General features: G+C 39.8%; 1 protein-coding gene across 3 annotated transcripts in view; it reads left to right on the top strand.

The window, feature by feature from the left end:
- The window catches only part of exoc6b (exocyst complex component 6B), a 90,113-nt gene that overhangs the window by 22,280 nt on the left and 51,186 nt on the right, over positions 1–16,647 (top strand). For all 3 annotated transcript variants that reach the window (XM_081599626.1, XM_008435626.3, XM_008435627.3), the window contains exons 9-15: positions 5,833–5,916; positions 6,862–6,908; positions 9,856–9,976; positions 10,399–10,470; positions 12,077–12,174; positions 12,781–12,886; positions 12,970–13,079. In XM_081599626.1, coding sequence (XP_081455752.1) covers positions 5,833–5,916; positions 6,862–6,908; positions 9,856–9,976; positions 10,399–10,470; positions 12,077–12,174; positions 12,781–12,886; positions 12,970–13,079 — 638 coding nt within the window. The remainder of the gene's footprint in view (positions 1–5,832; positions 5,917–6,861; positions 6,909–9,855; positions 9,977–10,398; positions 10,471–12,076; positions 12,175–12,780; positions 12,887–12,969; positions 13,080–16,647) is intronic.

Consider the following 16,647-nt stretch of genomic DNA (forward strand, 5'->3'; position numbering starts at 1 on the left):
AAACTGATTACCTTTCTGTGATTAAAATAAAATTCCAGCTGTTCATAATCTTACACTTATAGAAACTGATGTAGTGTCACATTACAAAATACTTTAATATAATCATCGGTCTGTTTATTGGTCTTTTACTTTGCATATTCAAAATTTGGTAAAGGAGTTTAAATTGAGATTCATTACAAATTAAACATTTTTTACTCATCGTTCTTTACTGTACTCCAGGATTTGTTGGTTTTGTCTTTTTATTCAACGTTGGAGTCACCATCACCTTTTATTACTTATAAGGCATTATTAGTAAGACTACTTCCTCCCTACTTTATTTCCGTTATTCATCAGAAATCTTTGCGGTGGTGTCACCTGCGTTCACCAGACTTTCTTTATTCCTAGAGTCTGTGGTATATATATATATATATAAACTTTCCATTTTGCAGCACTGCAGGTTTAGTCTCATTTTATTTCTTCCAGTGTTGCCTGTTATTTTTCCTGGTTAAGTACAAGTCGAAAAACTGTTGGTTGTGTCTGATTCGTCAGTGTGACCAGGTGTTACTCCGGTGCATCAGATTCATTGAGTCTGACGACGTATTTGCAACCAGCAGGAGGTTTCTGTGGTGTTCTCCGAGGCCTCCAGGCTCAGGCCTGGCTCCGCTCCAGCCTGGCTGCGTGTCTCTTCTCAGTCTGAGCGAAAGCGACGCGGGTGGAGGTGTTGACTGGGCCACGGCGGGGTCAGCTGCACATTACTGGGTCTGACTGAGCGTGTTTGTGTGTTGGGGTTGTGACCGGGCCAGCTCGGCCACGGGGTCGGCTTTTCTGTGCACTGAGAGTTTTTTGTGTGGTTGGGGGGGGCTTCGGAGGGGGACTGACAGGAAGTGCATGAACTTTGACAGGAAGGAGAACGATGGAGGGAGTAAAGGAAAGCAGAATCAGGGTGAGAGAAAGGGTACGAAGGAAGAGATGATGGAGGGAGCGCAGGAGTAGAAGCTCCTGGGAAAACTGGCCAATCAGGAGACGTTTGACCAGGTTTAGACAGGTGATAGTGTGAACATTTCTAAAGTGAAGAAGGACAAGAATTTATTAAAGCTGAACTTTTTCTTTGTTTATTCATATTTTCATGGTGTTACAGTTGTTGCCATTGGCCGGTTTTAACAACTTGTTGCCAATTTGTACTTTTTTTTTGTGGAGCACCTTGCAAAAGTATTTGTACACCTTAAATTTTCCCTATTTTTGTCAGTGGATCAACACAAATACATAGTTTTAGCAATGTTTTACACATACAGATTTTAGCATCTTATGGTATTCAGCAGGGATGGAGGACTTGAGACCAGTCCTGAAATGTTCTTTCCTGGTCTTGGTTCTACCAATTTATGATGGGTAGAACCAATCCATGCCTGATTTGACCAATCTAAATTTATCATACAACTATTGTGCAATGCAAGCTGATTATTTCAGCTTGCAGATTGTATTTCAGTAGCTTAAATATCAGTGTTTTGATAATTATCAGTTTAACACCAAGTGGTTGAAGCTGAGTAGCTACTCATTGTTCTAGTTTTGGTTTTGGAAAGTTTTGAAAAGGTTTCGAAGGTCTTGGAAGGTTTGGTCTTGGTTTTAGCGGTTTGGTTTTGGTCTTGGAAGGTCTGGTTTTGGTCTTGGAAGGATTGGCCTTGGTCCCCTGAGGCCTCATTATCTCTTGTCTTTCTTGTAAAATGTCAGATTTGAGGTGTTTCAAAAAGTAACTGGTGGCGAAAAACCCACAAAGACTCAGTGGTTTCACAGAGTACTGACCCAGTGAGAGGCTGAAGTCATACTTCTCTCTCTTTTTAGGATTTTTGGAGGAATGGCTGCAGAACACCGAATAGAAAGATTACCGGAAGCTGATAAATACTCATTTGATGTACTTATCAAAAGAACCAAGATAAAAAATAAATCAATGGACGATGTAAAATCAGTAGAAGAAAAACTTTTAAGCGATGAATAAGTGGTGGTTGGAGAGGATGAAGGCCGTTGGAGGCGTAGCAGCAGAGAGTGAATCAGCTAAAGAGCGATAAGGACGGGTCAGAAGGGGAGGAATGAAGGAAGGTCGAGGGGAGGCTGAACGGGCAGAAACAGGAAAGCCAGGAAGAGAAAACAACACAGAGGGATTGAGATTAGAGAGAGGGAGGCAGCTACTGTGGGAGAAGAAGAGGAGGAAGGTGTTGAAAGGGTTGACCTGCTGACCTCTGAGGTCACCGCTCGTTTTGCCTCTCTGATGTTCCTGCTCACATTTTGGCTGTAGAAAGTGACGGAACGCTTTCATTTACTTTTCTGGGGAGTCTGGAAGAGGAATCTTCTTTCCTCTCTCTCCCCTCGCCGTTTTCCGTGCCCAAAGTCCACGTTTTTCCAGCAGTTGTTGAGCAGCGTGGAGGCCGAACAATGCGCCTTTGTTGTAGTTCATGTTGGGCAACGTGGGCCGAGTTATGATTGATGTAAACACGGCGAGCAGAGAGGGAGGGGAGGGAGGTTGACAGCGAGGCGCTTTCTTCGGAATCGGAGCCGGCCTGCTGAGGTTTTCCTTCTGGAGGAGACATCGTTCGGTTGGACTAAAGCGAAGGAAAATCGAGCACACACGAGACTTTACGGTCTTTAAAGAGACGGGGAAATGGTGCAGGTTGCTTTTTTACGATCCTCCAGTGTGGAAATGTTCAGCAAAAAGGAAAATCCATGAACGCCGAGAAGGAGCTTGGTCAAAATAAAATGTAGCTTTCAGAGTCGCCCATCGAGCTTCTTCTGATGTGATGAGAGTTACCTGAAAGTTAACAACCACACAGAGCTGCTGAAAAGTGTTTGCACCTTTTTGAAATGCCAAGTCAACCTGAATAAATACTGAAGCCCATTATTTTAGTCAGTTATCCTGGAGAAAGCATCCAAACCAGCCTGGAAGTTGAAGGAGTCGGTGGTGGTGGACGATATCGACATAACATTTTATTGCAGTATTTTGTGGTTCTATCTCGATAATGACAAATATGAATAAACTATTTACTAGCTAACTGCAGAGCCACAAACAAATTCTGTTCTTGAAAACATTCCCATTTGAAATTGACTTTTTCCACTTAAAAAACTTAAAGAAGTTTGAATTAAACTGCACATATTTTAAATCCATTCTTACATGAATGAGTCTGTCACAAAAATACATTTTGCTGGACAATAAATTGTTCCAGAAATTGTGATAAATGATAATATTGTCATTTTGAGACCATTTTCAACTAATATAATATAAATGATGTTAATTGTTATAATGGCATATTAATTCAAGTACAGCCTCTCAAAGGTCAAAAGGTGTCTAAAGAACAGTTTAAACATCCAAACTAAACAAAGCATAAACAAAATTGTATTTAAAATAATAATCATTCAGCTTTGACAAGGAAAACAGGCAAGAGAGGCAGGAAGTGCAAACTAACTACTTGCTACTGTGAGTCAAATGTTTGCATCGTCTCTCAAAATGCCAGTTTTTCCAAGACTGTTAATGAAAGCAACTCTTTAACAGCTGCTGTCTGACTGGAAATTATTGATTTCATTTCAATTTATCACAAGATTTATTGCTTATTGTGACGGGCTTACATATGAAATCCCCATTTGTATGTGACGATATTAAAACTGGTTTGATTTGAAACATGAAAGCTTTTGACAAAGAGCAAGGGAAATGTTTTTTCTTATCTATAAATTAACATTTTTATAAAGTTTCTTGCAGTAAATAAGTGAACATTTGCTGTAATGTGACCTTAAAACAGTGAGTTGTATCCACACATCTCAGCCTGTTGGATGCCATTAACCTCTCATTTTATTGGTTTTTGTCATCCTCAGTTCGTTTCAGTCTCTGCGTATCGTCTCACCTCCTTTGTTTCTGTGGCGATGCAAAGGTCACACGTCCACATCCCAGCCCAGGTTTCACCCCTCTCTGGGATCGCAGCGCCGTAAAACGAAGAGTTCACGGCCGTTTGATGCTGCTCGCTCGGTTGAATGCTCATTGTTCGGCTTAGGGTCAAACTGGGAATTAAAGAATTAAAGCACGCCGTGTTTTCATCTCACAGCATCAAACTAAACAGAGTTCAGAGATGTTATCTAGATCTCCACCAATGAGATTCATATTTTTCTACCAAATACTTTGTTTTCTTTGTAACTTCTTGCTTTCAATGGACATCTTGCAGCCAAGACTTGCTATAAAAAAAGAATATTGTTTACTTTAAGTGCAAAACGATCATGTTGACTCTTTGGTCCCTTCAGGTCAGACAAAGGCTTCTTGAGATTAATAGAAATCCTTCCTGCCCACAGAAACTCTTTGTTGAGTTAGAACATTTAATTTTCCTTTAGAACAAATTAAGTACTTTTGGTAAGACGTATTCTAGACAGACCAGCTTATTATAAATTAAATACACAGCTTTGACCATATGGACCAAATTACATTCAAATCAATAATCATTCCTGATGAACAGGGATTTTACTTTCTGTGTCAGTAAACAATGATTTGCACACTTCCGCTAATCCATCGCTGTAGCTAACGTTGAAAACATTTAGTGCAGTTAGCTTCCCCTACGTTAATTTTTCTAGATACATTCTAAGCCGATAATTTACACAGTTTTGTAAACTTTTAATTGAATGAAGTTTGACATCTGTGTTGAAGTTTTGCTTATTGACTTCTTTTTCAAGTTTGATTTATATTCATGCTCTTATTTTGAAGTCGTGACAATAGTTTTTTTTCACAATTGTAAACAGCTATTGAAACAGCTGCTAATATGCTAACAACAAAACTAACTTTTTGTCTAGTGTTGTAGCTCACTTTAAAAAATGTTTATCCCACTCAACTTTCCCCTAAATGATTTTTTCCAGATAAATTCCAAAGCGCTAATTAATGTTTTGTAAACTTTCAGTTGAATAAAGTTCAACATCTGTGTTGGAAGTTTTGGTTGTTGACTTCTTTTTCTTCAAGTAGGTGGATGTTTATATTCATGCTGTTATTCTGAAGGGTGTGTGGCGACTGTTTTACGCAAAAAACAACATCGTAGCAAAATAAAACTGACAGTAGGGAACAAGTTAGTGAAGTTAGCGCCTTAGCATTAGCTTCTGCTAAATATTCCGTAGGAGTAGTGCTTTAAAGTTAGCTCAATTAAGGCAAAAATATGTGCAACTGCAACTTTTGCTGCATAAATCAGTTGAAAAGTGGTCAGATTGTCCAAAGGAAAATAAAAGTTTATATGCTTTATTCTGTAAATGTGAGGAATTGATGCAGTAGGGACCAAGTAGACGTCAGTGAATAACCTGATCTGTATTTGTTATCACAGTGGTAACAGCTGGTGGTCCATCACAGCAGATATGTGGGAGTTTATCCGCGGTGGTCTGGTCAGGAGCGGAGGGGTTCTGTCTTTTTATCTCTGACCTCAGCAGTGACTGTAGGTCTTGGTTTCAGACCTCAAACAGAACTTCGCACAACCCACAGGGAGATAAGAGATAAACAGCTTCTGTGTAATGGAAGAAATAGATATGGAGTCATCAAGTTTACAAAAACAGATGCAGCTTCTGTCTGTGTGTTAAGGCAGTGGTTGACCTCACCGACGGTTGACCGATGAGGTCACAATCTGTTATTCACTCATTTAAAATAACTGTACTGAGGTAACTGGGTCAATGTAGCTTACCATGATAACCTGGTGATGAAGAAATCAAACCTTTCAGGGAACAACTTACAATCTTAACTGTGAAATACTAATTATTTCCTTTATCCATTTCAGGTTTGGTCAAAGCTTTCAAACTCATACACTTGCTGTGCTCTGTTTGTTCACTTTTGGTTTTTAACCCCCGTTTATGTTTTAGGGTTTGCGTGATGTGTTTGAGAACTACTACAGAAAGCAGAGGAGGAAACAGGCTCGCCTCGTACTGCAGCCGCACTCTAACATGGTACGACCCGACCTGTCACGGGCATGGAGGGCCACACACTTCTAACTGCACACACAACCCCCAACCTGCTCACTGGTACACCTAACAGACACCTTAACAAAGGTGGAAAAGTGCTTTATTTTGAAAATCATTGATGTGCTGTATTGAATTTAAACTTTTTACCATAGTGGATTAATGCTAGTCAGCATTACCTTAAGTACACAGCAGTTTGTGTGATCTCAGTTTGGAGAACCGTTTGTAATATCACACAAAGAAATCACATTTTTGTTCAAGTAACTGGAAGCAAATTTATGGCTATTCAGGGTTAAGAAAACAGCTAGTTGGGGTTAAGCTAACAGCTGACTTGAGTTGATCAAACAAGGTATATTGTCAAGGCAATCACGTTAAACCAATAAGTTGGGATGATGCTATGAAGGCTAACTGGAGTGAAGCTAAAAGTTAATTGGATTAAACAAGTTAAGTACAGATAAACTATTGTATAGCTAAAAGCTACTTGAATTGAACATGACAAATAACTTCAGATAAACTAAAGGCTAACTCAGATGAAGCTAAAGTCTAACTGAATTAACAGTTAGCTCCAGATAAACTGAAGGCTAACTAGGATGAAGCTAAAAGTTTATTCCATTGATCATAACGGCTAACATCAGATAAACTGAAGGCTATTTAGTTTATCTGTTAGCTAAAAGCTAATTGGTTTAACCATAATCGATAACTAGTTAATACAGTTATTCAAAGTCAAACTATCTCTACTCAAAACAAATTCTAGGTACCAATTGCAAAGCTATTTTCAATCATCTTTTTTTATCTTGTAAATTAGCCTCTTAATGCTGAATGTTGATTATACTTCATTAAAGCTGGGTTTTTTAGTGATAATTTGTAACTTTTATGTGTTTCTCCTGTGCTGTCGAACCCTCTTCTGTTCCTCTTCCTTCTACTCGTCTCTAGCATGAAACCCTGGAGGGATACAGGAGGTACTTCAATCAGATTGTTGGGTGAGTCCATCCTTTATTAGCTTGCTTTTGAAAATTTAGATAAACTGAAATGAAAGTAGAACGTGTACCAGTGGCCACATGATGATTGAAATATTTGGTTTTCAAAATGTCTCGAACAAAGCAAAGCCTCTGATTGGTTTATCTTTATTTATCCTTCCTTCTGTCATCTTGATGCCTTTTCTATCCAGCTATTTATATACATATTTGGAAATTTCATAAAGCTAAGAGCTCAGTTGGCATGTTAAACACTAGAGATGTGCCGATCAGGTTTTTTTCTGCCGATACCGATCACCCATGAGGACCGATCACCGATACCGATCACATAATTATATATATATTTTTTTAATCATAAACACTACCGGTTGCATTATGTGGAAAAAGGAACCATGAATTCACCTTAATTTGGACAAAAACTTGTTTTTAATAACTTTTTCCAAGAAAAAAACAAAACGGGCATTGTGCAAATTGTAGTGCTATCAATAATACTATCTTTAACAGACTGATAACATATGGAGGCTCTGAAGAGGCTAAATAATGCAAAGAGCCAAAATAAAACCTCTCAACATTGCCAAAAGATTCAAGTATAAAACTTAACATTCAAAGGCAAATACAGGATCCATTACAATAAACAATCCTGAGTTACTGAATGAAAACTTCCTGATAGCATGGCGGCTAGCTGATTACTGCTAGTTCTGAGTGGCTGTTTCTGACTGAGCGAGTAATTATGCAGAGCAGGGAGGAGATCGATTATTTTTTTTTAGAGATTATCTGTCTCATGTTAGGACAGCTAAAGTTTTAATACGTATGTAAAATGTATTTTTTTAGGTTAGATGCTGCAGCTTTAAGCAGAGGTTCGGTGTGAGAGTCACTACCAGGTGGAGCAGAAGCGGCGCTCCGTCTGTGAAATATTACTACCTGCAGCGGTTCAACAGCGAGATCAGAATCAGCGTCTTACATCGCAGCTCGAAGACTTAAATAATTTTGCGGGTTATTTGTTTAGCTTTCTGACCGTCATGCTAATCCGGGTGAGTGTTTGTAGCTGTGCGCTGCTTTACCTGCTGTCTGATCCTCCATATGTCTTTTTTACTCCAGTGAGCCTCGATGTAGCCAAACTCCGTCAAGTATGCCATTGTTTTTATGTCGTATTAGATTTGTCGTGCATGTTGACCTGCTTCACTCCACATGCTTCAATTTTCCGCTGCAACACGCAAACTTCCCCATTCACTCAGTGCGTTATAGTTCCGCTTCGCTTAGGATTTGTTGCTGCGCGTTTGCGGAGTGTGAAGGAAAGAGGAGACCAGCTGCACAGGCAGGCTGAGAAATGAGATGCAGGTGATCGGTTTGTGTGATCGGCAACAAGAGACCGTGATCGGCGATTTACCAATCATACACTTTTTCATGGAAATCAGCCGATTATGATCGGTGGCCGATCGATTGGCACACCTCTATTAAACACTGAAGTTCATCACAGGACAGAGTCTCGTCTCTCGTTGATAAGATTCTTGTAAATAAACCACAGGAGCTATAAATCGATGTCCTTTTGGACAGACCAGAAGTGTCGGGTGATTTGAGGTTCACCCACTTCTTCTGAGTTGAGTGGGAGGTAATGTACCAGAGCTAATTTATAATCTGCAAGCAAGAGATCAAGACATTGCTGGAAACATCTGAGGTTTATTGCTGTTATGTTTTCCAAGGTTTTTCACAAAAAACCCCCCCAAAAACAAACGAGAGAAAATGTTTGAAATCGGTCAAAAAGTGGGCATTTTCCCGCAGCCGTCTGAAGGCAGAGAAAACTCACTGCAGCTCGTTGTGGTCTGGCGAAGCCTGAGCGGCCGACGATTTGATTGAGACGTTCTGTCAGCGCACATAAACCAAAATCACTGCAGACGCTTTGATCCGTTCAGTCGGGCATCGTGTCGGGAACGAGCCGCGACACCAAGACGTCGGCATCATGAAAAGCCTGACTGGGTGGACGCACCGTTTGCACTCAGTGCCTGGATTCATCTCTGCTGCTCTGAAAATGCAGAACAGCTGCAAAAGTATCGAAGCTGATCGTTTATGGATGAAGTTTTTCTAACTTAAGGAGTTTTGTTGCAGTTTTTTGTTAGAAACTTGATTAGTTTCTGGCTAAAATAGTCACTATGTAGAATACATTTTCATGAAGTTCTCAGCAGGTAGGAGTGGGAGATTTGGCTTAGGAATACAATCTCTGATTTTTTCATACCAGATCTGATTTATTTATTTGTTTCTAAAAAAGAAATTACATAAACTACTTTCAAAAAGTGGATTTTATTTCAATCAATTCGTTGAGTTTAACTGCAGAGTATCAGGGACAGATGATGAGATTTTTTTTGTTTAGGTGTGAACAAAAACAGTTCTCATAATTTTATCAGAAAAAATTGAGAAAAATTGATTTAATAAGAAAAATCTTTGAAAAAGGTATCTGACTTGAACAGCTCAGTTTGTGTAGATTAAAAAAAATAGAAACATTTATTTACATTCATTTATAAGTTGTGCTACTGATAATAATTTGACGCTGATGTGTCATAATATTAAGCATTTCTTTTAACTATTCTGTAAACTTATACCAAAACTTTGCAAGATGCTCAAAATTCCTCATTTATTTATGTTCCTGCTGGAGTTCTCATAAAATTACCACTTCATTCAAATATTACCACTGCTGTCTTGTAATATTTTGATTTTATTCTCTTAGTTAAAAATCAAAAGCTCCGCCTGAGCCTAATATTTTGTTGTACATTTGACCTGAATTGAAAAATCCAAATAAATAAAAGCTGTAAAACACGCTTGTCGAACAAGATGGCCGCCCTGGGCGTGCTGACATCACTCTGAACTATGGAAACCCAAAGAGTTCATTGGTGGAAAAACAAACTTAAATCAGTTTCTTGCATTATGTTCATGAAGTGTTGCCGTTTCCGACTCCGTCCAGCTTCTTCGTCGTGGAGGACCACATCCTTCACACCACCCAGGGGTTGGTCAACAGAGCCTACGTGGAGGAGCTCTGGGAGCTGGCTTTGTCCAAAATCATCGCTGCCTTGAGGACGCACTCTGTAAGACGTTTTCTGAACTGATTATCAGACATCCGATCGATTATTCTGACCAATCGGACACAGTTGATTGAGTTTTCAGCTTACACTACTGTAAACCTCTGCCTTGTAGTAGTTCAATATCGGCTGATTTTTCTAAAATATTCAGTAGAAAATGCTGCAAAAAAATCACAAACCATAAGTCCTGTTAGATACAGTAAGTTAATAACTGGTGTTATGTTTGTTCCAAGTTTACTGAGACATTTCCTCTGCAAACTAGACCAAAAATACTTGGTAAGATTTTGTGTTTTTGCAGTAAATCTAACAAAATAAAGCAAACCAGCTTTCTGAGGAACATATTTTAATTTTAACATCTGTAAATAATTTTGACCCACAACGTCTGTTTCTGGCGATCTTCTAAAAAACGCCCTGGCCTGTCTCTGCAGTCATACTGTGACGACCCGGACCTGGTTCTGGACCTGAAGAACCTCATCGTCCTGTTTGCCGACACTCTGCAGGTTTGTGTGCTCGCCTCTTTGTGTTCACCCGGAGAACCATGAATCTTTTCTAAAACTTGTTTTATCAGCAGTCAGTCCGTGTCCAAGTGGACAGCTGCCAGTTTCCAGAGACTCCTTTAATAACCAAACCATGTTAGAAATAATAGTTCATCATCATCCGATGTGAGTTTTTACTGTTTATGCGTCTCTGTTTATGAGCGGCCCTCGATGGATTGAGTGTGATGGATGAGTGGATGGAGAGATGGTGAGGGGTGTGGGTGAGAGCTGGATGGGATGAAAGCATGGAGTCTGATGAATGGGTGGTCTGATGCCCACCAGTCATTTATGTGAAGTGATGAGGAGCAGCTGAATCGATGCGCTCATATTTTTATTGGCTTTTACGTTCCAGTACACCAGGCTCCTTTTCATGAATGCTTCTCTCAATTTCAGGCCTGACTTTTTACTTTAATACCAAACCAAGTTCAGTATTTAGTCTTTAAGTTCAATCTGGAGTCGCTAATTAGTTGGAAATGCTAAATATTGAATTTAATACACAAAAAAAATGGGTTATCAAGTCTGGTAATCTACAAATATACACTCTTCTCCTGAGAGATTTACTACTTCCTCTAAAGTGGAACAGTTAAAGGGTCAATATTCTGTAAAATCGACTCTTTTTAACCCGATTTCATGTTATAATTTTATTCCCTCATCAACAACATACCTGGAGTGTTGCTGCTGTTTGAGAAATGGAAGCTTCTGAGCTTCCATCTCACAGAGCAGCTCCTTCAGACTAGCCAGCAGCAATTGGCAAACACCCTGTGTGCATCAGCTGAGCTCATTATAGGAGCTACTTTTCAGTGCAACTGTGGTAAAAATGTTGTTAAAGGGTTAATAGAGGAGCCATGTTGTGACGACTTCCTGGAGGCGGAGCTTCAGAAAGAGCAGGAGTTTTTAGACAGAGGCCCAATTTCAAGGCGCTAAATTATGAAGTCAAATTTCTTTTGTCTTATTTGACTTGTATAACAACTGAAGGTGACATACATACTTGATTGTGTTATAAAATGGCACTATGCACCTGAAAAATACGTAATATAGCCTCTTTAAGTCTAGAAGTATTTATACACTTTATCATAAAATTATGTAAAAATTGTGTCAGTTGAAAAACAAAAAAAATTATTTACTGTTTAACTAGAATTTTTATTTTCTCTTTGAATAATGAGTGTGGAAATATTTATTGGCATTTCAACTATCAAACATCCTTCCTGTTCTTTCAGACAAGCATATTGTTTATCGCAAAAACTTCTGGTACAATTTATTGTCCAGCAAAATGTGTTTTCTTGAGAGACTTATTTTCTATTTTATTCTAAAAATTAGTTGTTTCTTCATCATTTCATTGAAAGTTATTAAGAGTCTTCTTTTGAAGATAAAAACGAATGTTAATGTTAAAACTCAGTAGTTGGTATTGAAAGTCTCCTTCACTTAAATGCCTGGAAAACCAAAACAAACACATTTCCAGTGAATATGAACTCAAACGTGGCTGAAAATCTCCGGTTTTTGTTATTGTTTGTTAGCCGTGCCAACCTTGCATGTTTTTCACGTCGTTTTTTTTCCCCGTCCTCATGTGCAGGGTTATGGTTTCCCCGTGTCCCAGCTGTTTGACATGCTACTGGAAATGCGGGAGCAGTACGGAGAAATCCTGCTGAAGAGGTGGAACATCACCTTCAGGTAGGGATCAGGTTGAGCTGCGGTTATCAGAAGGTCACCAGGACCCTTTCTCAGAACGGCCCAGCCGGGGTTTGAAGTTTTACAAGCAGCCAGAGAGAGGAAGGGCTTTAAATTGCGTCCGGAATAGAATGGTAGTACCATTCAGGACTCGGGTTGGGCCAGTGTGTGCTCGGGCCCGGCGTGCCATTGTTCCAGCATCCCTTTTGTCCCGTGACACCACTGGGACTCGGAGCAGTGAGAACGGACAAACAAACACACACACACATTCCCTCTCTCCTTCCTCTCTCTTTCTCGTTCACACACAAGCACTTGGGAAGCCACAGGAATGTTGTGTTGCATTGTTGGGGAGAGAGCCCTCTCCGGTTCACGGCCTCTCCATGGAACGCTGGAACGTCCGAGCTCCGGAGCGCCAAGAAGAAGTGGGGGTGTTGACTGAAGGGAGGGTGGTAAGAAAACCTCAAGCATCAGAATGACCCCCAGTGGGACGTGTTGGTTGTTTCTGGGAAGGAAAAACAGAGACTCATGGTGTCTTTCTCTCTTGCTTTATGACATCTAAGCAGGAGATTGGAAAATATTTACCTGAGATTTCTGTTTGTTTCCCTGCAGGCAGATTCTGGACCAGGACAACTTCAGTCCGATCCCGGTTTCTACAGAGCAGGAATACAGACAATACACTTCTCAGTTTCCCCTCCAAGACCCGGAACTGGAAAAGGTGGAGAGCTGCAACCTTTAACCAAACCGTATAACCACAGCAGATGAACCTAAAGCTATAATAAAACTCCATTTGTCTTTTAGCTTTCCTTCCCCAAGAAGCTTCCCTTCTCCGAGTTTGTGCCAAAGGCCTACTGCCAGCTGAAAGAGTTCATCTACGCTTGCCTGAAATACTCCGAGGATCTTCACCTCAGGTAGCTTCTTGGTTTTCGCCTGATTCCTCATGAAAAATTGCAGCGTTTTAGTAAACTCAAGTGCTTCACTCCACTCAACCAACGTCATCAGAAAATATCCTGCGGGATATAAATAAAGCAGGTGAAAACAGAAAACTTACCACCACTTTTAGACAGAAGTAAACACCAACAATCGTCACATGTGGGGTTCCTCAGGGCTGTGTGCTCGGGACACTTTGGTTATATCATATGGGTAAAAATTGCATAATATACCAACAAACTGTAAAACTTTGTTGGTGTATAATTGTTGTTTGTTGGTATGCAACATTTGTTATCACATACCGACCAACGTCACAGGTGGGGTTCCTCAGGGCTGCGTTCTCAGTTCACTTTTCATGTTGATGTGTAAAAATTGTCTAAAATACCAACAAATTGTAAAATTTTGTTGGTATGTTGTGTTACATACCAACAATTGTCACATTCTCATGTGTAACGCAGGTCATGGTTTGCAGACAGTTGACTGACTTTGCAGAATATTATTTTATCTTGACAATGATAATGCTTTTAAAAATATAAATGTATATTATGTTTTTTAATATGATCCGTTTTATGGGGAAAATCCTTCAGGCCTTCTGTGAAAATTGAACGTTATTAACCTGTTTATGCCCAAGTCTAGCTCCCGTAAAACTTAAAACAGTTGCCAATCAATCAACCAATCAATCAGGTTTATTTTATAGCACATTTCAACAGGGAGGCAGTTCAAAGTGCTTTACATCATAAAAACAACACACAGTCAACAGTCGTGAAAACCAGTAACAAACGAAGCGTTTTAATCAATCAATCAAATTTTATTTGTATAGCACATTTCAGCAGCAAGGCATTTCAAAGTGCTTTACATAATTGAAATAAAAAGACTGAGACTGATGATCATCAACACACATCAAAGTCACCTCCAGTGTGTTTCTGTTTATGGAGGATTAAAGTGTTAATTCAAGCTGTGCAGCTACTTTTCTTTCAAGTAGACAAGCGATCCAGAAGCGGCTTCCTTCCTGTCCGGAAGAACTGAACAAAGCTGGGACTCGGCCAGTCACACGCTGAACAACATGCAGGAAAGCAGACAGAATCCAACTCGCCCTGAATCACCACGCTTGAAGAAAGCAATCAGATCAATGGATAGGAAATAAATTGGAGAGGGGGGAAGCACTGATTTGTGATTGGAGCAGAAACAGGAGAACGAGTGATTACTCTTTGGCTTGAGACTGAAAGGAAGGAGCTGCTGCAGCAGATTCAGAGAAGCTTGTTAGAAGATGAATATGTCGGGCCCTCGGCGTTTTGCTTTGCAATGTTTGACATGTTGAGAATATAAACCAGTTCTGTCCTCATGTAAAACCCACCATCCAACCTGAACAGAGCGAAGTGGATCTCCAAGTGAAAATCTCTCTCTGACCAGACGGGACAAATCGCTGCCCTCAATCAGAGTAATGACTTCCAACTCTTTGAGCTCCCTTGATTTCTGCCGTCATGCACGCCCTGCTATCCGGTTGCCACGGCGGCACGCCTTCCTGTCGACTACAAACACGCGCTGGCTTGCAGCGACGGAAGCAGACGGGATGATGGAGCCGGATTATAGTCATCGATATCCCTGACCTCTGGGCTTAACCTCGGCTCACGTTTGTAATTAGGCGGAAAGAAGCGACTGCAGCGCCCCCCCCACTCCCCCCCTTCGTAGAGACCAGGACAATGGCCTTAAAGGAAACTTGTGATGCCACGCCTCGCTTTTAACTCCTTAGCCGTAAACATGGGATGAGGCCGTAAACCTGGGCAGACGTGACTGCGTTGGAGTCACATATTGGGTTGTTGTAAGTTGTTTTATTGTTCGCCTGACTGTCGAACCTTTCTGCTTTGCTTGAGTAGCATGTTCTCTTGTCTTTCCTAATTTTAAGAAAACCTGAGAGAAATGGACTCCATGTCATGTTGGTATTTATACCCCAGGGAAACATGAATATGAGTCAAAATTTCCTCAAAAGTCTGATTAACTTTAAAAAGTTAAGTGCAAAAAAATGCTTGATTGAGGCTGTCCATGTCAAACACTCAATATGAATGTTAAAATTCATCACCATTATCACATTATCAGTATTTAAGAGAGAAAATGCCTGGTGGACGATGGAAAACAAAGTTCATTTTAGTGCATTAGAACTAGATCTTTAAAAAAGCTCTCGATTTTCTGGTTTCTGTCAGATAAGACAAACTAGTCTGATTATCACAAATCAAGTCATTTACTAGCAAATTCTTTGAAGAGAGAAATCTTATGTCCAGCAAAGCACATTTAGTTTGTCGTGTATTTTGCTCTTTTTAGGCTGGGTTTTCCTCCAAATGTTCACCAATTATCGCTTTGACTTCCAGAACATAAACATGTTCTTACTTAATTTTATTCTTACATCCCTGAGTTGCTTTGTTTAATGCATCCGTGCTTCATATATTTGGCTGAAATCAGTGATTTTGAGGACTCCTCGCCCTCCTCCTGCTTTTAACCACAGCTGGTTGGTAGAGACATCGCTTTGCGACGTGACAGAGAGCTGGACGCTCGCTTGGCTGGCGCGTTGCAGATAGAACTCTGTGATTGCTCCTGGAGGAAAAGCGGTGATGAGGTGGCGAAGACGTGAACATCCGCGGGAAAGAAAGCGACTCGGAAATAAGAGGAGCGTTTTGACAGAGGTTTTCTTGTGTAATTCCCCTTGTGTTGAAGAAAGTGAAGATGAGAGGCGCTGCTCAGATGCTCCGGTGGCAGACGACTGAAAAAACGTCTCGGCTTCTCCGGTAGAAATTAATATTCATATAATAAAATTAAAAGGGAAAAGATGGATTTGAGGCATGTCAACTCTTTAGATGTATTTATTGACATTTCTACTGTAAATATAGACACACTGTAGTTACTGAGAAAAGCTCTGAAACTGCAGTTTAACCAGCAAATAACAGGAAGTCACACAACTGAAGCACCTACTTCAAAAACAAGAGGAAGTCTGTGCTAGGAGTAATATTAGGAAAATAAATGCGCATATTCACCTTCTTGGTGAATAAATGTCTGATATTTGTATAAAAAAAATTATTTGTTCACTGAGCGAATATATTTCCAGGATACATTAACAAATACATCATCATATAACGGTGCAGTCAGTATATCAGTAAGGAAAACCATGTCTGGACCTTAACATGCTATTAATTATATAGAACTTAACAGGTTTCAGATTTTAACGCAATTAATCAGTACAGTGTAAAATTAGAATATTACATCAGTCCAATAAAAATAAAACCATTTTAACACAGAATAAAACCTATTGACTTACATGTAACTATTTTGAAGGTGACAGTTAAGGGGTTAAAGGTTAAAGGTGCTTTTAATCTGATTTGCACCAATCTGATGGTTAATAACAGATTAAAAACAATGAATATCTTTGTTGTTGAGCTCGTTTGTGTGTTTATTCAGTAATTTAGCAGTTTTTGAATCGAAAATGTTGCTCATTTTGTCGATTTGTTTTCGATAAAAACTCTATTGATGGATTACAGACCCAGTAATTAACTCGACTAATGA

The sequence above is a fragment of the Poecilia reticulata genome, chromosome 18 (genome assembly GCF_904066995.2).
Source record: "Poecilia reticulata chromosome 18, P_reticulata-male-v2, whole genome shotgun sequence".
In the NCBI taxonomy this organism is placed as follows: Eukaryota; Metazoa; Chordata; class Actinopteri; order Cyprinodontiformes; family Poeciliidae; genus Poecilia; species Poecilia reticulata.